This window comes from Mizuhopecten yessoensis, unplaced genomic scaffold, assembly GCF_002113885.1.
Source record: "Mizuhopecten yessoensis strain PY_sf001 unplaced genomic scaffold, ASM211388v2 scaffold3627, whole genome shotgun sequence".
In the NCBI taxonomy this organism is placed as follows: Eukaryota; Metazoa; Mollusca; class Bivalvia; order Pectinida; family Pectinidae; genus Mizuhopecten; species Mizuhopecten yessoensis.
This window is the reverse complement of record NW_018405139.1, coordinates 1,576,594-1,600,066: the sequence shown is the minus strand read 5'-3', so window position 1 is coordinate 1,600,066 and position 23,473 is coordinate 1,576,594. Positions and strand designations below refer to the sequence as shown.

At 34.9% G+C, this 23,473-nt stretch overlaps 2 protein-coding genes across 2 annotated transcripts; both read right to left on the bottom strand.

Moving 5' to 3' along the window:
* Positions 1–1,684: 1,684 nt before the first annotated feature.
* Positions 1,685–10,891, bottom strand: LOC110447879 (gamma-aminobutyric acid receptor subunit rho-1-like). The gene is made up of 8 exons (XM_021493845.1): positions 10,767–10,891; positions 7,517–7,578; positions 6,278–6,336; positions 5,484–5,728; positions 4,912–4,994; positions 4,237–4,371; positions 3,093–3,541; positions 1,685–2,252 (listed from the first exon to the last, which is right to left on the bottom strand). The coding sequence occupies exons 1-8, from the start codon at positions 10,889–10,891 to the stop codon at positions 2,058–2,060; spliced, it is 1,353 nt and encodes a 450-aa protein (XP_021349520.1). The 3' UTR covers positions 1,685–2,057.
* Positions 10,892–11,877: 986 nt separating this feature from the next.
* On the bottom strand, positions 11,878–19,473 carry LOC110447827 (gamma-aminobutyric acid receptor subunit alpha-6-like). The gene is made up of 9 exons (XM_021493766.1): positions 19,394–19,473; positions 19,146–19,234; positions 18,234–18,295; positions 17,353–17,411; positions 15,685–15,929; positions 14,977–15,059; positions 14,233–14,367; positions 12,892–13,340; positions 11,878–12,511 (listed from the first exon to the last, which is right to left on the bottom strand). The coding sequence occupies exons 1-9, from the start codon at positions 19,442–19,444 to the stop codon at positions 12,314–12,316; spliced, it is 1,371 nt and encodes a 456-aa protein (XP_021349441.1). The 5' UTR covers positions 19,445–19,473; the 3' UTR covers positions 11,878–12,313.
* Between the last annotated feature and the right edge of the window lie 4,000 nt (positions 19,474–23,473).

Sequence of the window (23,473 nt, the reverse complement as noted above, 5' to 3'; positions counted from 1 at the left end):
ACTCTGACAGTGTTGTCGTCTGCATAATTATATAATTTACAGGATGTCACATATTAAAACATCATTTTTTTATCATGAACTCTTGGTTTGTCAACGGTAGTTGATAATAAATTAATGCATAAGTAAATAAATAATAAAGAGTGAATACTTGAAGTGTAAAAAAAAAACCATAACGAACTCAAAATCGCCACTTGAAAAAGTAAGGAGAACAGGATCAAGTGTTCCAGAAGGGTAAGGATCTTCATCGACGATAACCGCTATGGTAATCTATATCTAAACTAAAATGTGTCACGACCTCATGGCGAGAAACGAGGAATTGATAACAAACCACAAAGCACATATAAATGAGCATTTTCAAAAGCATCGACCTTCACATCACACTTACCAGAACATACACACACGTTATAGTTTGGTTTGGTTTGGTTTAGTACTGTTTAACGTCCTATCAACAGCTATGGCCATTTAAGGACAGCCTCCCCTGTGTGCAAGATGTACTGATGCCGACTTTATAGTGCTACCTCACCGAAACATACTGCCGAAGACACCCAGCAGAACACCCCATCCGGTCACATTATACTGACAACGGGCGAGCCAGTCAACATATCATAGACTCTGGAACAACTCCAAAGTACTTGAAGGTTCAAAGAAAAAAAATGAAGGTGAATCGATAAACAGAGACGAGGGGGAACACCAGCTGAGTCGCATTTATGACCTATTTTAACATATATTAAGGGGCGAAATGGGCAAACATATTACCCACCACTCTGTTACCTGCAGTATGAGTTTACATTTCAACGAAATGTCTCGATGTATTCTGACAGCTGACTTTACTAACTCGACACATGGTAGCTTAGTGAATTGTTCTCAGTAGTTTGGTCCTGAGACATCGGTCATTGGGATTCTTTGCTCGACAAAGACGTTTTCGAAAGCTTGCAAAACAAGTTTTAATTACAGTTTGTGTTCGAAACAAACTACACATTTATCATATATCACAAACAGATAAATTTCATTCCGAAGGAACATCATAATGTAATTTTCTCAAAATCATATAGTGAAGTTAATGGATTGTCAATAACAAATGATATATCCAAATTCAAAATGGATTTCAATACTTTTATCATAGTGATATGCATAAATTATTTCATGTGTGCGTAAATATTTTTAACATTACAGAGTAACATTATTGCTATATGATATTTATAATTATTGGACCAATTACTCTCTTCAACATTTGAATAATGCATTTTTTTCTCTCTCCAAAATGCTTCCCAACCTATGGTGATTACATGTCACAGTTGATTATGTATTCTAAAACTTGCTCCAAATATCATGACTTCTGTGATACATGTCGACTGCAGACAGACAAACTTACGTTCACAAAGTTTCCAAAGACGCAGGTTGGTGAAGACTATGGACCGGTTTTAAGATCGCAATCCTGGTCTCATCAGTTGGGATATATATATATATATATATATATATATGTGTGTCAGTACTTCTTTATGTGGGGATATACGTCATATACCGAAAACACCGAAGAAGAGGTATATGTGCTAAAATGCACACATAATTCTTTGTTAATGTTTTGTTATGTTTATATACTGTGTGACTCGTCAAATATTATCATGGTTATTCCTTACAATTCAATTCAAAAATATAGACAACACCTTTAAGTTGATAGGTCATGATCATTTATTCAATTTTGATAAAACAAGAGTGTTTTTCCCAAAACACAATACTACACTGAAATTTCGTCGTCGAGCAACTGCAATCATACAAGAAGTTTTAGATTGACGAATACAGCGCCAAACATAGCGGTTAACGACGTCATCACTTTCTCAATCTGCCTCATTTTCTTTAGGTTATACGATATTCCGTCCTTGCGTATTGCAGAGTTCTCTTCTTTTGTGAGCAGGTATTGACTGCTACGTCATGGACATTTTGATAAGTTTTCCAAGACACGCGTGTAGTTTTATTTATAAATCAACTTTAACACTGTTTTCCCACAACGGTTTCCAGGTCTTCGGTAATACCTATCTGTTACACTTTAGAGTTCGATTTTATTCATATACTTCTTCGTAATTAAGGTAGATTGTCCAAAACAGGAACTGGAAGAAGAGATAGGCAACCGGGTACAGGATCCGGAAGTACTTCTCAACGACACCTGTCGGCACCATCATGATATATTTGGCACCGAAGGTGTTCATCAGGTCATCATTTCTATTTCCGGTTGTTTCTCCACTTGCAGAACCATCCTACAATTAAATAACAGTCATTTTAGATATGTGACGAAATTGTGAAATAGAAAATATCTTACTTTTCATTGGCAATATTGACGGTGAGTGGAGTATGATTTTAATCCCAAATTACTGTACAGCTTTTCTTTTTCGTCGGTTCAATATTTTGTGAATTCACACAAATCTGAATACATAGGATTGTTTTCCATTGTTATGACCAGATCTTTAACTTGAAGTCATTCTATGATACGATTAATATTTTTTCTGGACTTGTTTTTCGAAAAAAAACACCGTTTTGACCAAGAAAATAATAAAGATTAAAACACGCAAAAATATAATCTCAAAGGTATATAAGTGTATTATAATATATTTGAAATTGTTTTTGGAATAACTTTTTGTCTTCTACAGACATGTACGGTATAGTTGGCAATTTTCGTGGGGATTTAATTTCGATATATTCGCGGTCACCAAAGATGGCGCGAAATTAAATCCCCAACGAAAATTGTCACTATTAGATCAAAAGTAATTTCGAAAACAATTTTTACCCACAAAAACATGAAATAATATATCAAAAAATTGCAAAATCGTTATTTAAGTCGAAAATTAATTATTACTACTGAACAAATCAGATCGGAACTTTGGTAGCTAAGACGTAAAGGATAATCAACTGTTTAAAACGACCGGGGTTCTATTCCCCGATCAGACGTGAAAAGGTATTGGGTCACCTGTCCGATCAAGTGGGTCTACTCCAGGGACTCCAGTTTCTCCCACATAAAAAAACCTTTAACCAATATAAGTTGAAAATAACTTGTTTCATAATTGTTGTAAGTATATATTTTTTCATTCAAATTTGCTTACCGATGAGAGTGTGTTCATGTCGATAAGATCTACATTGCTTCTCTGCTTGATGTCCTGGGTATCCCCGATTCCACCTGTCTGTGTACGGATTTTCTTTTTCATTTCCTCTTGTCGTTTTACCTTTTCTTGGAAGATATCTACAGCATGTACAAACGTATATTCAAACATGGCCACCACAACGAAAGTTAGAGACATCACAAACCACACCTCTACCGATGATATATTGAATTCGACTGGCAGTAACAACTTTGTCCCCACTTGTTCGGTGATCATGGCTAACAGACACAACGTTCCGAGCTTTACCCTTGAGGATACCTCCGACCGCTCTATCCAAAAACTCAGCCATCCCACAAGGACGATAAAAATACTCGGCAAAAACAATCGTGCAGCGTTACTGGCAAAGCTGAAGTGAATGTTTACCAACAGCTGTAAGCAGGAGCTATCAACAACTGAAATACAAATAAAACCAGGCCTTAGGTAAGGGTGCACAGCATATGTCTAACTAGGAATATATTTTATGTAAATTTGATGTTGTTTGTTTGTCCTTTAGTGTATTAAACATTTTTGAGGTTGGCATCCGACACAATAGAGTACCCAAATTCATCCATTACCATAAATGAACCAAGATTTGCATATATTATCAACTCACCATCACTCTATCAACAAAAATGCACTTTCGTTTTAGCCAGTCAGTTTTATTTCAGCAATTTTCATTTGGCACATTTCAAGCCATACGTGTATTATGGAAATATGTATTGTAATTTTAAGTGTTCGCTTGTGAAAATATGTATTGAACTTCTATATGCTTCAGGATTTTAAATTAATCTTCCTTCAAGTTAATGATTGAGATGCATTGTATACTGGTATGTAAAACTGTAAGCGTATATAATGTCTGATACAGATGTCTTATAATTCCTATCTTTATGCTTAATTAATAATTACTTCAGGTGCTCCATTTTGTTTTACATCCGTGCTTGCATAGTTTTGTCTTTTTTTCTCAGTTTTTTTCTCTGAAATTTCATTTTACACATTTTGTTTCTGTGAAAATAGTATGAGACAAGTGGTCCAGTCTTGTTTAAATGGAACAAATTAATACAACCAAGAACAACTTACACTACCTAACATTTGGTACAGTACAACGTACCTGCACTTGTATCTGAGGAGCACTTAGAGAACTGCCATGCATGAACCGCCACTTCTGAGTTGTCAAAATCTACATTTATCTGCGGTTTGTTGACGGAATCCCACTCCATTGATACCTGGTCCGTTGTGTACGAATCTCAAATGAAATATGAAATAATGTATGTATGACCTGGCATACTAGCAATAAATTTAGCATTCATGCATGTATTACACATTTTGTCAGAACACAGAAACGCCTTTATCTATTGAAAAATGCAATTAATCATGTTCGAAATCCTTCACCTTAAGAGTATTTTTCCATTATCTGATCACAAGAGTTCGTTACAGATGTCTAATACACATATTATATACTTATATAGGTAACACTACACCTAAACATAGTATTAGACATTTGTAACGAACCCTTGTTATCTGACCAAGGATTTACTTAAAAGGATATTCAAAAGCAATTATACTGATAGCCTATATCAATTTTATCTTCCAATTGTATTGATATTCTATATAAACTGATTTTCAGTATATATATAAATATTCTGCTTAAATTGATACTCCAATGAATTTTCTGAATTAAACATATTATGAAATCCCCAACAAAGTTCAATTGTCGTCCTGTTGGACATTCCAGGAAAGACATCCCCAAATACTTCTTCTTAATAACATTAAAATCATTACTCACGGATCCGGAACTTCATCAAACAATCATATAGACCGTTGGGGAATAGAACGCCTCTCAGATCACACGATAGCCCCACAGTCATTCTAAAACAATTGGAAAGTTTGAAACAACCGTCCTTAATCAAAACTTTGAATTTATAAAAAAATAACTTTCATTACTTTTTTTAAATAGTTTTATAAAGTAAACTTGAATTCGTACCAAATCCAATGCCTCTATATATAGAACGTTGAGATTTACTTTCCATGGAAATTTTAATAGGATCTATTATCAAAGAAACAAAACGCTAAACCAAAATGCACACAAATATTGAAATATAAAATAAAATGCCTCTACATAAAAAGTATTTCTCTTATTACTTGTCATGATAATTTATAATAGAATCTATGAAAAAAGAACCAATAAACTATAAAAAAACAATAAACACAAACATCAAAATATACCTCATGTGCCAATTGAATCATTCATTTACTAGAATAGTTTGTACGACGTAGTAAAAGTAAAAATAATAGCCAAGATAAATGTAAAATATCGTCATATATTTATTTCTATGAAAAAACCCATTCAAAACATACCTCATGCTGTATACGACAGTTCCGTTCGAAAGAAGCCATACAAAACGATTGGACATTGACGAATCGTGGATATGTGAGCGTAACTCATTTTCGATGTAGCTCTCTGCCAGCCATATGTTTCCGAAGTATTTACGTCGGACCACGTGGTAAGTATTCCTGTCGATGTCCGAGTTGTTTCCGAAGGGAAATTTGAGTCTAGGATCGTTCCAAATTTGGTAGTAATAAAATGTGAAATCGCTTTCCGACTAAAAAAGAGAAGAAAACGTTTCAAATCATTGCCTTCTTCGTTCAAAATAAATGAAAAGGACAACATTTCGAATTTGTTACATAAGCTATAACAAATTAATCATACGTATTTCATAAATATCAGAAAGTCGAAATATATGAAAACGGGTGAAAGAATCATTTTACACTCAATGCCACTCAATGGACCTGAAGCCAAATATTATTAGCCAATCATTTCAATTGTCTTGCTTGTATAATTATATTTTGTCCACAAATATACACAATTAATATGGAGTTGATGTTTATAAATGTTTATTTTTCAGCTTTGATTACCTATGATATTAACAAATGTGGTGAAAGGTTAATGGATCTGCTCTTGTGATTAACTGAAATTTTCTACTGCATGAGTTTAACCATATATGTAAAAGAGAAAATGAAACGATATATACGTGTATTGGTTTTCGGTCAAATTATTTGGCCAGATGTAGAGCGAATCAATACAATATCTTAAAGGTATGTTATCTGATTAAGTTCTTACTTTATTAAAAAATATTTTCTTAAAAACATACCGTATCAATCAACCTCATTTGGGTCATATGTGCAGTGATGGTGATCTTTGTTTGGTAACCTTAAATAGAAAACAATAAGGCATTAGCAAAGGAACGGGAGTAGGACAAATATACCCCTACACCTACCCCACTCCTTCCCTCGTCCATTAATAATAATAATAATAATAATGCGTGGTTCTTATTACCGCTTTATCACAACCTAAATCGTAGGTCGTCTCAAAGCGGTTCATAAATTATTATCTGTGGTGATAGGGCCTTTGTAACCAGCCAATATCTTTCTCAACTACCTGGGGAGCATACAGCCGGAGCTGCCATTTCGGCGCTAACAGCTAGCATTCAAAATTCTAGAACTGCCCAACCACGTACTGGTTTACAGCTGAGTAGACTGGAACAAGCAGAGTAAAGTATCTTGCTCAATGGTACAACGCAGTGGCGTGCCGTTACTCGAACCCGCATCCCTTCGGTCACAAGCCCGGCGTCCTGCCACTAGACTACCGTGCCTCCATTGATGTGTTATGTATCAATGTTACTTCATTATGCATCAGGATAAACAGAAAAATATCTTTCCAACGAGTGTACGAACGACGGAACTCTGCTACTATCAGTTATTTGTTAGTTGTAGCCTTGTAGTAGCTGAAATGCATTCTGACACGATTTACATAAACACTAGTTTAGGTAAAGGTAGTAGCTATATAGTATAGAGTAGCATACGATGGTCATGGGGGATATTTTTGTACAATTAATAACCCCTGTAAAATAACATGTATCTAAATTTGAAAACAGAATCAGCACTACAGTTGGCATGTACATGATGATGTGGACTAATTATGTATATGGGTTTCATCATTTTTCAAGAAAAAATGCTGCATTTTGTTTTGAGAGTACATTTTCGACCATTCCCAAATATGTGTCTATACAACAAAAGCTAGCGTTTCATGTAGTCTATTTTTGTTCTCAGCACATGTGTAAAATTTGTGCAAAATTCTCCCGATGAAGCTATGCTAAAACGCAAGTGTTTCTGTTACCGAGGTGGCGATAATTACTTCATGCGTCCGAACATCCTCGAAATTCCAGTTTTTTATGTACACCAAAGGATAAAAACAATCTGCTTAAAACATCCACAAGGTTTCGACTAAAGATAATTAGATTTCGCCAAGACATATTCCAGATGCAGAGAATCTAAGAAGGCGTAACCCTTTGAGGATGGCTTCTGATGAGTTTCAGAAAGGTAACGTTTACCTGTGTGATAAAAAGGAGGCTTCGAATTGTCTTTCTGTAGCATGGCTTCTAGCTGATATCGCCTGAAACATAGGAATAAAAGTTAAATTGACACCAGAAATAGTAAGACAATAATCAAAAGTAACTCTTCAATTTTGTTACCAAATAAGTCAGCAGGTGCGTCTGGTTAATACGTGAAGATATAAGTATATTATACACTTACTGTGATGGGGATAATTCAGCTGTAGCACCTCCACAGGATATTGCAAACAAAATGCAAAATGGTCTCAATATTATGGCCGCCATGATATCTTTTTGCCTACAAACGGTTCGAACAAATGGAAAGGATTCGCATAGAATTATAATGTAATTATTAAAACTATCGCAGTCAGTATTAGTTAAAAACTCTCAGTTATACCATTGATTGAGTAAACTAACTCTTAGTAAGCAAATATTTCAAATAAAAGATAGACAATAATATATAACTCGATACATCGCTTAAATAATTGATTTCTATGTCAGTACATAATTTGTACTTATGTTGCAGTATTTTAATACATTTTTTAAATTAAGATCTCATAGAAACGGAAACGTTTATAAAATATATATCTGTTTTCTAATTAATACTGGATACATAAATAAACTTATATTTTTAATCAGTTAGCTTAAATCTTGAAAATTATCATCTTAAAACTGATTTAAAAAATACACACAAAAGATAGTGAACATGACACTACACGCGTAAAATTATTTTAGGAAAAAATGAATGTGTTATTTTATGTGAGAGTTAAAATGTTATAATGTAAGTGCATTAATCGTTTCTCATCAAAACTATGACAAACATTTGCAAGCTGACGTCAATCAGCGGAAGATTGTAAAATATATATTATCAAAAACAACGAACTGTGGCACCTAATTTACCCTCGCAGTTTAAATCGCAAATGAATAGTTAAATAAGCATAGAAATAAATGATAAAATGGCAAAAGACCACAATGGAAATACAAATAACGAATCGTTAAAAAAAGAAAGGAAGAAAAAGAAAGCATAAATAGGAATTATGATTTTTATAAGCAGTAGACCATTTAAATACAATATCTTGTATTCTATCACAATGAATCATGTAAAACATTAAAGACACTACTTTTACTTACCGTATGTAGCTGGTGTGTAGATGTAACTGGAGATAGGTTGTGAACACTAACTAAACCCTAATACTTCCAAAACACCTGGCCATTAATGATCAGTAAGGTATATTAGTGACATCCATCACAAGTATTTTATGAGACACATAATCATCACCACACAATGTATAATGTTTATCAGAGTAGTTTGACTGCCAGGTCAAGACAAGTAGACTTAGTGTAACGGTAACGTACATGTATCCCCGCAGTAGGTCTAGACGTAGACAATTAAATAGATAATGTACATAGAACAAGAGAATCATTTGGGAGCTCAAAGTTGATAGAACCAAACAATGATATGAACTAAAAGAAAACAAAAGGACAAAAACAAATTATTCTACAATTTATAGTAGGATGCATTTGGCGAATATTACTGATCTGCCGAGAAAAAGTTTTCAACGTGAAAATTGTTTGTCATTGAATTTGGTGGTGAGGCGGATATTATTGTCATTCTCCAAGAAAATGTCAAGACATGAAATTGACGAAAACGAATTTGTGGCGTCCTTCATTTTAAGTAATCAATGATAATGAATTTCAAATTCTACAGGAGGATAATGAATTTCAAGATCCCAAGGGTAATGCATTTTGAGTTCTTGATGATAATGAATTGATTGTAATTTTTTATCAATGGCAATACATATATAATAATCCAAACAAATTAATGTGAAATGAAATAACCACATTGTCTCGACTTTTCCTCTAAATACATATAACCATTGTAAGAATCGTCATAACAATCTAATAACTTTGGCGGCAATAACATAGTGCGTGTAATGTATTCGTGTGTGCTGAAGGCGGTTTGTTGGTGTATTTGCCTCCTTGCGATAGCACGGATATGATGCAAACTTTAAAGTGCTACACACACGATTTCACTGCAATGCCAAGCCAAAAGCAGCAGAGCACTCTACCAGTTCACATTATACAAGCAACGGATACATTTCCCGCTAACCATTTTTTAGCTCAACGTCAAGCAGAGCGCAGCAAGTAACAATGTTAAGAACTTTGGTTTGTCATGGTAAGGGGACGGAAATCAAAAACTTCCTCGCTTTTGAGATGCGGCAGCGGATACTTCATTTAATGCACATGCAGTTCAGCAAAGTTCGTGGTGTATTTTAAAATATAAAAAAGTAAATGCAGCAGTGTTAAACAACAACAGGCCTGTTTATGCTGACAAAATATCTCAACTTGATATGTTGCTCTATCTGACCACTATCAAAATAATCTATTGACTCTTGCAACTTTTATTTGTTCATAGAAAATGAGCAGAAACATGTCATAAAATTATTTGTTTCACAAAAACACAACCGTTTTCAGATTTCTAATCAACGATATCAAATCTTTGCTACGCATTTTAAAAAAAAAGTTATTTCCCTTGGTGTGACCTTACTTAGATATGCGCATGCAAAGTTCAATAACTTGTTATGCGTCATCTTATAACGTAACCTATAGTTTCGCATTTAATAATGCTGTTAGGCAAACCAGCTTTCAGTTATATGAACTTCATTAAATGCACTGATTATCCACCTGCGTATCGAGCATCATGTGGAAAGCTAATAACATATTTTGATTGAAAAAATATGCACATCAGTAAGCGTGCAAAAATGCTAATCGATGTAATTTGAAGCCGAAGTACAGTTTTTTTTTTATTAATTACTGTTTGGTTAAAGCAGAGAGCTGTGACTAGCAGACAGACGGATTCAAGTGTCCACCAATGCTCTTAGGGAAGAATTCAATGAGTTTAGTAATAACTTCTGTGGACAGATGTGTTGGTAGCATCCTTCTGTGGTTTTATACAGTCTGTATCCTCTTACTGTAAAGGCCTTTATTTCCTAACTAGTAAAATATTATTAATATCAAAGGCAAACACGTCAGTAAAGATATACAGAATAGAATATTATATTTTGACACGTGAACATATCATGTGTAGTATTGAACTATCAAAACGATGCTTTCTATTCACATAATTCAAAGCTACAAATGTACAGTTCAGTTGCAGATGAAGCGATGTAAATTGGTTGGTTTTGGTACATCTTTGCAACATAAACTAAGGATTTTACTTGACTTACACATTTTATAACATTTCCGTTACAACATTTTACGGATAATAGCAGCGAGCCATATAACCTCGTTGAGTAACCTACCCAAAATGCCTCTTGAGGAGAGTTCTTGTTCCTGCTCTTTCCTCCGCTTTAGTAAATGATTCCTATCTCCCATTTTTCTAATCCTTTGTTTGTGGGGAAAAAATGAGGTTTCCGAACAGACTTCGTTTGCTCCAAGGTTTTGAAATGTAATTAAAATTAGTCTTTATAATTTTCTTGTTCCTCTGTTTCATTTTTCTCCCTTCCATTTTCTGTCGACTAATTTTTCCCATTCTTCATCTAGCAGTGTGTTCAATTAATGTGCTCGAATTACGTAAGCCTGTCTCTCATCAACCTATCAGCTGAAAAGCAGATAGATATTTAAATACAGAGCATGTCGAAGTAACACAAACCTTTTCCTTTTTTTTCTTTTCGTCTAACGAGTCATAAGAAACTACATCAGCTTAATGAAGCTGTAGATATATGTATGTGCAGACCTAATATTGATCAGATGTTTGTTCTGATTGCGCCCTTTTGTATTGCTACTTACTAAACTAACGTATCGAGTTCTTGAATATGATGACCACGTCAAACAATTTAAGCCGTTTGTTCGTTACAGCAACTTCTATATTGAAAATCACACAGTTTGATATGGAGACAAAAACTAAATAACACAATCAAGGTTCAAGTGAGATGTTCATCCTTTGTTCTTTATAGTGATATGATAGGATCGAACTGACATCTGTTTCGTGTAGTGTGCTGATAGATTCAGTCAAACGCGTGTTACGTGTAAGGCAATGAGAGGCTAGACCTTCTTTGTCTGGGACGATGATTATTTTTTCCAAAAGATATTTTGCATTGTAAGATTAAATACTCGGCTTATCTTTTGTTTTTTGAAGTTGGTTGATAGCCTCAACCTAATATTTATTCTGTGTCTGTTGTATGGTGATAAACCCGGAACTGTTGGGGTGCGTTAATACACTCGATATTAATTATTACAATTAGTAATTATTTCATACTGTGCCTGCAGCTGTTACTGAATATCTGCTTTGTACTAATAATTATAACGCAGTCAAAACAGAATCAATAAATAAACAGATTCAATATACAGTATGTATCTTTTAATAGTATGTAATATGTAATGTAAGCTTTTAACATCATTGTGACGGTTTCGAAGTTGGATGTCGCTCGTCTGCAACATTCAAAGGACAGGCATAAACCTAGGGTTTAAAAATAGGTTAACGCGTGTCTTTGATTATACCATGACAGTGATGCAAAGAATGCGAGTGAGCGTTACCCCTGGAATTCCGAGGATGTTCAGAGGAGAGTTTGACAATTTTTGATAGAAACAAATTTCCAGTATATCAACCCTTTCATAATCCGATCGCTTTTGTTGGGAACGCAGGATTTGATACTGTTTCTTTATTTGATTAACGTAAGATACGTTTTCGACATAACACTTTCGTACATGTCGAAAACCGTGCTTATATTGAAATATTTCTTAGTGAAAAGCTTTCTTTCTTGCTAACAAAGTCCAACGGTAAATATCGTCCTTCTATCAAATATTGGTTTCTTCATAGTTCAGTGAAATAGTCCAGAAGAAAAACTGGAAAACAAGGTAGGCGATAGCATACAAAATGCGGAAGTATTTCTCCACGCGACCCGTTGAAATCATCATGATGTACCTGGCACAACAGGTGTTCATCAAGTCGTTGTTATCTTCTGTACTGATACTTTGATCATTGATGGGACCCACCTGGAACACAGAGCATGAAACAAAATAATATTATTCACTAGAAAAATACACGAATGGTTAAATAAGTCGTCTTAATTATCCGATTACTTCGTTTACTGGTTCATTTAATTTTGCACTGACCTTACAACATGTGGGTTCAGTTTGAATTACTATTATAATTCTCATGAGATCAATTTAAAAGTGTGCCAGTTTGTGTTACTACCAACTAGTTGCAAAATGATATATTTTCGGGGTTTTTAAACCATAAACTATTTTAATAATAACGAAATTCAATTATTGATATTTTCTTCAGTAACTGATTGTTAACTTAATATGATATACTGCACCTTTTATATGGCTTTGGGCTTCACAAATACTGAAGTAATATAATAAATATCTACCGAATCAATCTTGTCCATTTCGATCTGGTCCGTAGAACCAACCCTACTGTCTCCATTCGTATCCACATCGCTGCCTGACACTTCACGTATTTCTTTTCTTTGATCCTCCTGTCGTTTCACTTTCAGTTGGAACACATCCACAGCATGTACGAATGTATACTCAAACATTGCAGCAACGACAAAAACTAAAGACATAATATACCAAACTTCGAATGCTGTTACTTTGAAATCCACAGGTAGGAAGAATTTCGCCCCTACCTGTTCCGTGATCATTGCTATCATTGAGAGTGTACCAAGTTTAATTCTTGCTGACACTTCTGATCGCTCGATCCAGAAACTTAACCATCCGACTAATACGATGAAAATACTTGGCATGAAAATACGTACAGCATTACTCGCAAAACCGACCTTGACGCCGAGTTTGAGCTCCAAGCAGGAACTATCTACAACTGAAATTTACGGGAAATATTGCCTTAAAAATCATTATCAAAAATGCAATGTATTTATAGCAAAAATATTTGCAAATCACAAAAAACGTATTGGTTATGTCAAATAAATGTATTTTAAATGAGTGAGTATAAGACGCAATTCAAAAGAGTAGACAAAATAAGGTAGAATTTACACTGACCGCATCGTTGACAAATGATACTGTGTGCGCGATCAACAACAAAGAGATTCGATAATCCCGGGAAAAGTGAGCATGGAGAAAGATTCTGAAGCTGGGAAATCAATCTTTATAAGTATATGCAACGTAGATTCGTCAAATGACATTAATTGAGATATGGAACAGAATCCCTCAAAATACAATTTTAATTGGTAAATATATGGTGAATATCTATTCTTGTGAAAGATATGCTATCAGAATTAGTGAGTTTAGAAGAAATAAGTATTACAAAGGAGTTTCGAACACATTGAGAAACAGACAATTCGTCTATTAAATATGACAGCGTCTGTAATTAGTCTCATACACCGACATGCAGCACTAAGCTGGAGAGTGAGCGGACGCATATCAATGAACCAGCTTGTCAAATAACCGCCGGAAAGGGACACAGACAGAGAACAAGCGGTTATTGTTCGTTCATAACACGAGAGTAGAAGGTCTGTTGGTTGCCGATCCAATACCTTTCCCTAGTGTGGTGAATCGAGACGCCGCACAAGGGAGAGGATTTAGCGGACGAATTGTCTCTTTCGCAGTTGGTTGTATATTTTCGCCATTCGTCACTCCTTTGTTATATTATTTGATTGGATATTTGATAATTAATGCTTTGAATTAATTGATTATTTTATACACTGTATGGATGTATATCTACACTTTTATTTTGATATTGAAGTTCTGTATACCTGCGCTATCGTCTAAGGTACAATGCAGTAATTCCCATTTATCCATCGAAACATCCTCATTGTCGAAGTCCATAGGAATAATAGGCTTCTGCAGGGTATCCCATTCCAACGATACTTTTTCTTTCGTGTACGAATCTTAAAATAAATGAAATAAAAATACGAAATAAGAATGGTCATATTTTATTTTTTCGATCAAAATCTGTTGTGTTCCTCCCTTAATATCCATAATATTAATAATGTATACGTATTTGGTGATAACTAAAACGTTGTCCAATTTAACATTATTATATGATGGATACAAATATTGTGTGTTAAGGCTGTATGCCACTTTACTGCGACATAGAATGTCTTTCCTAAAGGTTTACATGACATACGTATATTAAATTCTTTAAATCATTTGTTTCTGTATTAAATGATGGCGTATTTAACACAGACATAATGTGTACGATAGCCTACAACCTCTAATTATTAAAAATCATAGGTATATTGTGTCAGGTAGCATATAACGTTTACTCCAACACAGATTGCAGGAAAACCGGAGTACCCGGAGAAAATCACCGACCTGCGGATGGGTACCTTGCAACTGCTCGCGGTGGTTTCGAACCCGCAAGCCGTGGTGGAGGGAAACTGATCAGAGATGGTCAGATACCTTTACCACTGAGCCATCATGGGCCCTCAAACAAAACAACAGAAGGGGTTCCTAACGTTTATACTATATTGTAAACAAAGATTGTGTGAACTTACGAATCCGAAACTTGAGTCTGCAAACAAATAAAGCATTTGGAAATAGAACTCCTCGCAAATTACAAACAAGTCCAGCAGTCATTCTGAAATATTCAAACATTCATTAATGCTCAGCAGTGTTATCTGTCAATACCGACCCCTGAAGTACATGGTTATTGGAATCTTTTTTTATCACATTATACTAGGCACAATGAATATTTGTGATTGAAAAACCTGTACAAATCAGACGAAGCATTTTTTCCATTATTTCCACAAACTGGAGTAATCATCTCAAAACCTGGTCATAGAAGTTGAAAATTTCCATGACGTCGACAACAATACTTGTGGGCGGAGCTGTGTAAATTTTCTGCAAACGATGCACAAATGTTGAACGTCATGAACAGTAGATGTGGCCGGATATAACTATGGCTTATGCAAGTTGTTCCCTCTTACTCGGTTACTCCTAATGAACCGATTACACGTTGCTAAGTTTATTGAAACAAAATATGTGCCCTCTGATCAGACTAATGATAAATATAGAAATGAACCATTCACAGAAAATAAATGTACTCATAAGGATTTTTTTTTTTTTTTTGGTCAGGTATTCGTCATCTATGAAAATAATATAAATTACTCGTGCTCAAATGAAGTTTTCACCTCATAACCTCACTAAAATCGAAATATATTCATCCATGGATACATTTCTTGTATGACAATTTATTAACCTACCTCATACTGTACACAAGTGTTCCATTGGAGAGAAGCCAGACAAAACGATTGGACATGGACGAATCATGCACACGTGAGTGTAACTCATTTTCGATGTAACTCTCAGCAAGCCATATGTTATCAAAGTATTTTCTTCGAACCACGTGGTAGTCTTTCAAACCAAAATCAGTAGTATTTGCAAAAGGGTACTTGAGGCGAGGATCGTCCCATATTTGATAATAGTAAAACGTAAAATCAGCTTCAGTCTGCAATAAAAACAATGATTTTTTTCTTATTTGGTTTGATTGAAAGGGTTTATCATAAAGCAAATGTATCAACAGCTAAGTCATTCAAAGACATGACTTCATTTGTATAATGTAAGCGTGATTACTGGATGATGTATGTTGATGCATTTGCCTCATTGCGATAGCGAAGATCCGATGTCCATTTTAATGCAATGCCAAAGGCACCCATCAGAGTGTTCCAACCGGAACAACTATCACTATTAAAAACTAAGATATGCTCTGCCTGGGACAGAACCCGTTGCCTTCCGCACATTGACCAACGGTATGCAATATAGTCAATGTGTAAGGTGATGCTTAGACAGACCTTACTCGACGTATTGATTAAAAGAAAATCTACAAATATTGTTTAAATTCCTATAAATCACGTATGATTTTAGCTAGATATATTATCGTGAAGGTTTGTTTAATTGAGAAATATATATTCCGATAAAATAGAAACTGTCTCAATGTTATGGTAATTATTATAAAAAGGAAACGCTTTCGTGAAACCGTAAGTCGTTATTAATACAGTGTAACCTTTCATTGTTTTGTGTGATTTATATGAAGTAATAAAAGTCTAAGAATAAATTGTTTCGACGATTTTAATTTATGAAGTGAATAACATGTCATATTTTATTTTAGATGTAGTGTTTTAGAAACAGTGACCATTTCCTTTCCCTATAGAAGCGGTGAAGGTTTCTTCTGTGTCCTCTGCATAGATGTGTTTTACCTCACGTAACACGTTACATGTTGTCAGAGGCAATTAGTACGGGAAATACTTGAAAATTGTTTGGTTCCATCCACTGGGAACACAACAGCGATCACTATATGTCTACTGCATCAATTTCAACATCTAGATCATTTTGTTATCTCTCTGTTTCGACAAATGTCTTTTCTTGGTGAAACTTCGCTTTTGGTCCTGGTGTTGGAACACCTGCGAAAGCGAGGAACTTTATGGATAATGTCCTCTGGGTGAGACAAACCAAATTGGTAGCAAATCGTACTTGTTGCCTTTTTCTTTATGTTCAGCCTACAATGTGTTGCATCTAGGACTGGTTGGCCTGTTATCAGTATAATGTTACCGGTGGAGTGTCATGTTACCGTGTCCAGATTATGACATTTCATTGCAGTGACACTTATAATGACTTATGAGAAGGCTAAACTTTGGTTGAGACTGCATTCGTATGACCTTAGCTGTATACGAGGACGTAACATCTTAATTAAAAAATTGAGTAAGATATGTAATAGGATTGCAAGCGATCAAGTTCCGGTAATAAACATACACAAAATTCCGTGTTTTTTAATTTTTATTATTCTTAAATCATTTGTCACGTATCATAAGCTAATTTCGATTTATAAAACTGCACTATTGAGTTTAGATTGTAACACAACTTAATATACTCACTCGCTTCAAAAATCTCATTTCTGTCATATAGATGCTGATTCGTATCACAGTCCGATTACCTGGATGAAAAGTAAACATAAATAACGTTATGGTTATAGATTAAGTGTATCAATTAAATTTGTATCTGTCTAAACTGACAAATGCTAACAAACAATAAAGTATACTGAGGATAGCGTATTGCTTTTTTTCGTTTTTACAACTTTTTTATAGAATTTAGGGTAATCCGATATGTACCACTACTAGAGTAACAGATACACTGTTTTGATAAAACTTAACTTATTTGCGGGATCATACGAGAAGTGTCCAGTTATTCATAAAACAAATCGGCAGTGATCACCCTTTGATACAGGTGTGCCATCGTGATGTTTTTCGTCGCATCTAACACCTCAACAGCAAAAGCAGTAAAATGAGAGTTGAAAACTGTAAATAAATATCTAACTACATACAGTAATTGTTCACTATTACACAATCTTCAGAAAAAATAGAGTCCTTAAAATGTGTGGTATGTCTGAATATGTAAACTAGCATTATCGATATAACCAGACCGAACTGGGAAACGCAGATCATCAGGAAACTATAACAACCATATAATAGATATAATAGTGTGATTGATGACAGCATAAAGGTTTATAGCCGACATATCGCGAGACACGAATATGACTATATATATTTCTGCAGGTGTTCCTTAGGAAGCAGAAAGCATAAAGGTGAATATTTTCGTGCAAATACTATTAACTCAGAATATTGATGTTGTTTAATTTTGTTTGGCATACATGCTTCATTGTATTAAAGAATTGTTGAACATCGGTACAATACAGGAAGGCATATCCAATATTGAAGGAATGTGCGAACCGTCACCCTAAAGCAAAACGGGTTATTACCTGTATGGTAAAATGGAGGCGTCGAATGGTCTTTCTGGAGCATGTTTTCGACTTCATCCCTCCTGAAAAAGTAATACAAGGTAGATAGTTGGACGAAGTACCTAATGAACAAATGTTTTTGTTTATATTTGCAAATATACAAATATGTATTGCGTTGTCAATCCTCTATACTGCGTTATTAAACTTATTATGAAGACGTTAATCAATCATTGTAATTACTATGAATGTGTAAGTTAATATTTGTACAAACTCTGAATGTAAACTATTTAAGTTCGGGAAAACATTAACCTGCTGTATCCCACTGCATATACGTAATAGGCGACTAATGAAGGTGCCGTGCAGAATTTGGAGTTAAGCCTATGTCTTCTACTAAGGTTCATTGAAGAAAACAAAATGTAAATGCTGGTCTCTGGGCGGCTGGGATCTCCTGTCGTTACTTTTCTATACCTACCTATTATTTCCCATCCTCGATACTCTTGAGGTTACTCTCACTTTCGCTCTCTGCACCCCTGGAATATGTCAAAGCAAAATTGAAGGAATGCGGCGAGCTATTTGATTGGTCTCAGGTAAAATGAAACTAACCAATCGCTAAGGTTGATACATGTACCTGAACTTTGAAGATTACAGAGGAGCACACCCGATTTCAAAGCCAGTCAATGGTACCGTTACGCGACCGTCAGATTCTTTTGATGTTCATCAAAGGATCAAACTAGTCTTTTCATCTAATCAACAATGTGTGCACACTGGTACTGAGCTTTCGATTTTGCTATGACATATTCCAGGGTTGCAGAGAGCGAAATGAATCGCAACCCCTTGAGTATCGATGATGACTATTTTCTTTATGGTCATATCTCCAAAATTAACCTTGCTACTTTAGCTTTTTTTAGGAGGTTAATTACTAGTTATACTCACTGTAAAGGTGTTAAGGAGTACACATTTCCCGGCAGTGACAGCACACTTAAAATGCTGTACAGTAGCAGTCTTGGTGACATCATTCTTATCTATTTAGAAACAAAACGTATCAGAATAGCTTCAATGATTTTGTTCCATATCATGGCAGAAAACTATTGTCAAAAATGATTCTAATAATTTTGGTAAAAACCTGGTACTGGATAATTAACAACACATTATCCTGTACACTAGAACTAGATCAGACTTACCTTGTTTCCGTGGGAATCCTTCTTGTCATCCCGAGTATTTAACGTAAACATCGCCCTTGTCCATTTCAGACAAAACCAGTCAGAACTATAAATGACAGATAGACCACGACTGGACGTTGTTCAGGCTCTAGTTAACGACCCGGCACGTCATCATATGATCCAATCAGGCGAGTCTTACTAGCAACCATTTTATAGCCAACAGAATGTATTAGTGTTTACGAAACCTCTCGGCATATACGTTGTACACAATCAAACTTGCTATTCCACCATTTTCGTAGTACAGAGTATTACTTCTTGATTGCTTAACAGAAGTACGTACGTTAACCTCATTTTGATACACTCGCCGAATCCTTATTTCCTACTGGAAAGGATATTTCATGTCATATTGAATTTATTAAACTCGTACAATAATTGATATGGCACTTAATCAGGTTTTTGAACGAGTTCAATTAATTAAATATGACATCGAAACTCATGTAAGATCCTGTATTTTGTTTCTGTTATGTGTACTTTTTTGTCATTTATTGATTTATGTGATTTAATCTTATTCCTATCCCATATGATATTAGGAAAGACACCGACAGCTAATATGGTTGCAAATATTCAACATACATACTATTCATTTTAAAGATATTTTCCCGCAGAAATCATTTGAAAATGTACGTAGTGGATAAATGCGTGGCTGAAATTACCCAGATTATTTTGACATTGTTTTTCTTTCATTTGCTTTTTCTTAGGTTCCTACTGATGTGTATTAGTATCAACTTTGACTTTCGTATTATTACTAGCGTTCTTATATTATATCATTTTATATTTTGTCTTCACATTATGTTTATATTCTATAGTGTTCTATCTTATCCTGACGCTATGTGTATAGGTTTTATGTTTTTACGTTGTACTGACGCTATGCCAATGGTATATAAGTTTTTTACTTTGTTTTGACGCTATGCCTGTTGTAAATAAGTTTCTATTTTGTCTTGGCGCTATGCTAATGGTAAATAAGTTTAAACTTTATCTTGACGCTATGCCAAAGGAATAGAAGTTTCTACTTTGTCCTGACGCTATGCCAATGGAATAGAAGTTTCCACTGCATTGACGCTATACCTACGATATATACGTTTCTATTTTGTCTGGACGCTATGCCAAATTTATAATGTTTTTACTTTGTCTTGGCGCTATGCCAATGGTAGATATGTTTATCTTTGATTTGACGCTATACCAACAGTTTATAAGTTTCCACTGTATTGACGCTATGCCAATGGTATATAAGTTTCCACTGCATTGACACTATACCTACGGCATATAAGTTTTTATTTTGTCTTGGCGCTATGCCAATGGATTATAATTTTCCACTGTATTGACGCTATGCCAATGGTATTTACGGCGTTTTAACTTTGTGCCGCTATGCCAATAGTAAATAAGTTTCTACTTTGTCTTTACGCTATGCCAATGGTAAATAAGTTTCTACTTTGTCTTGACGCTATGCCAATGGTAAATAAGTTTCTACTTTGTCTTGACGCTATGACAATGGTATATACAATTTAACTGTGTCTAAACGCTATGCCAATGGTATATATAAATTTGATTTTTGTCTTGACGCTATGCCTGTGGTATATCATTTTCTACTTTATATTGAGAAGGATTTTAACATACTTGTATTGACAGTATATGTGCATGTATAGAACGTATTTTATTCAATCTTCTTCGTTTTGGCACTTCGCCTAAAATATTTCCCTTTCCGAGAATCTATCAAAGACGCTTTTCTTAAAGCATACAAATGTTATTGAATGACTTGAAACATTCCTATAATCTAATTGGCTGAGATCTGATTTGTTTATTTTGATATAATTTGTATCGATTTCAAAGCACCGAAAAGATGGATATAACATTATATAAGCATGTTGTCGTAAATGGCACAAACTTGGATTTCTTAGGGATTTATATTTTAAAACAGCCTTTCGAGAGGAAAGAGTTTTATGTTTTTCAGCCTCTTTTCTTTTTTTTTTTTTGCTTCCCAAAGGAGTAAGATTTACTTTAAAATAGTGTTAATGTTTTCAGGTGGGAATAAAATAACTTCAATATTTACGTTTTTATGGCTTATAAATGAGGTATATCAATTGATTTATTAACTTGTGGATTCTTTGATGTCTCTATGCCTTAGTCTAATAATAAAAAATGTATCTTTAACATTAGATGAATTTTGAGTTGAGGCACACGATGACAAATACTTTGATGGTGATCATCACGTAAGAGTTGCATCCCTTGTAATGTAATACAGTGCTGTACTATGTAGTCATGTGTAACTGAACTTAAATGGTGGATCAAAGGGGATCAGATGACCCGTAAATCGTCTTTCACTACATGCAACTTACATTGTTCTACACTGTAGCATATAGATCAAAACTAAACAAATACTGTGTAAGTAGAATTATAATTTAGCTATATATAAGGACTTCCTAAATGAATAAATAATATATAGCCCGACTTCTAAACTAGATGTAATACATTTCCGGTTAGCAACTGAACGTACACCAGTGAATTGCATAATCTATTTGTATGCGTCATTCATTGTGGTGTGCAAAGGTCATGTACGGTATTACAACTGTTTTGGAGGGTGTTTATATAGATGGGTATTGTCGTATTTATATATGGCATAAAATACATGTATTTCAAATATTTTCAAATATCATTTGAAATTCTGCATTAACTATTCAGTGACAAAAACTGCTTTAAAACAAGCTACATATATCTATACGCGAGGTCGAAAGATGAAATAGGAGCTCCACCGCAGGCAAAATGAAGGGTTTAGGAAGACATGTGTTTTTGTGCATCATGTGGCAGTCGTCAAATCCAATCAAGTAGTCTGCTTATTAACACTCTAATACCCAAATAATAGGTCTTTAAAGGATCTTGACACAATGCAGGCAAAACACTAGAGAATTTCAACGACTTTTCTACATACGGTAACCTCCATCTCAATGATTCTGAATTCGTTGACCAGGTTGTGCATTTGATCAGAACATGCATAGTTTCATTGGCGGGTTTTTTGGTACTGGTATGGAGTTCGTTGGTCAGAAACATAAAAATGAATATAACTTTTGAAAAAAATGTCAAATCCAATGATATATTTTTTAATAAAGAAGGGAAAGTTAACAATTATGCATTTGAACAATTGAAAACCATATTTGCTCGCAAGCAGGATCTTAAATTCACATTACTGGAGTAAGAGCGTAAGATCGGCAAATATATAACAAAGTGTCTTATTCATTAAGGCGTTTTAATGTATTTATTGTTCAATTATTATTTTGTTAACAATTGAAGGCATATAGAAAACAATGAAGAAAACATACCTTGATGAAAAACAAATAGCCCTTCATGCAGAAAGAATGAAATCTTGTTTTCCTTTCTATTTCAAAATACGTTACCAGTCATTATAATGCATATTCCAACCTTACTTGGCTCTTTACATACGTAAATAAAGAATTTCCCCCCATGGGGAACCCCTGGAAAACCCACCAATCAGACGGCAGTATTCACGCACGTGATCAGACACGAAGCCATGCTTCCCACTTCAAAATTCCTTCAGGCTTCCGTGTTTACGGACGTGTTTTGGTTTCTTCTACCGGGTTCCAACTGCTACTGGCGTTGTTTGTACCGATATATATTGTATCCTTTAATGCTATATTACTTTATTTTGTTTTAATTTAGCGTTTTGCTTTATTTTGCGCCTTTTTGCGACCAGGCTCCGGCCACGTGTTCGCGTTTGACGGTTTGTTTACTTTGAGATGGAGACCCCCACCCTTACTGTTTTAGTTGTCGGTCTTGCTCTCTGGAGCAGCCGTGTGACATTTGCCGTGCCTGGCAGCCGACTCCTGCCGGTGGTTCTCCCCGCCCGCGAGGTCGTTCAGGTAAGTCGGGTAGGAGGGGTAGGAGAACACCCGCGGAATTTCGACCTCTGTTGAATCTTCCCTGGGGTTCGTTCGGCGGTTGCGACCCGTACCGGGGCCGTTGTAAAATAATTTGTTTCATTGGACCCGGACCTTTCTCTCAACACACCCCCCCCCCCCCCCCCCCCCCCTT

Excerpts from the sequence above, each read along its gene's own strand:
- LOC110447879 (XM_021493845.1), bottom strand. The coding sequence starts at position 10,891 with ATGGGAGATAGGAATCATTTACTAAAGCGGAGGAAAGAGCAGGAACAA. Across the intron at positions 6,337-7,516 it reads GCCTCCTTTTTATCACACAG|GTTACCAAACAAAGATCACC; the intron begins GTAAACGTTACC and ends TTTCTATTTAAG. Across the intron at positions 2,253-3,092 it reads ACATGAACACACTCTCATCG|GATGGTTCTGCAAGTGGAGA; the intron begins GTAAGCAAATTT and ends ATTTAATTGTAG.
- LOC110447827 (XM_021493766.1), bottom strand. The coding sequence starts at position 19,444 with ATGTTTACGTTAAATACTCGGGATGACAAGAAGGATTCCCACGGAAAC. Across the intron at positions 14,368-14,976 it reads CAGACTCAAGTTTCGGATTC|ATTCGTACACGAAAGAAAAA; the intron begins GTAAGTTCACAC and ends ATTTATTTTAAG. Across the intron at positions 13,341-14,232 it reads TACCTTAGACGATAGCGCAG|TTGTAGATAGTTCCTGCTTG; the intron begins GTATACAGAACT and ends CGTAAATTTCAG.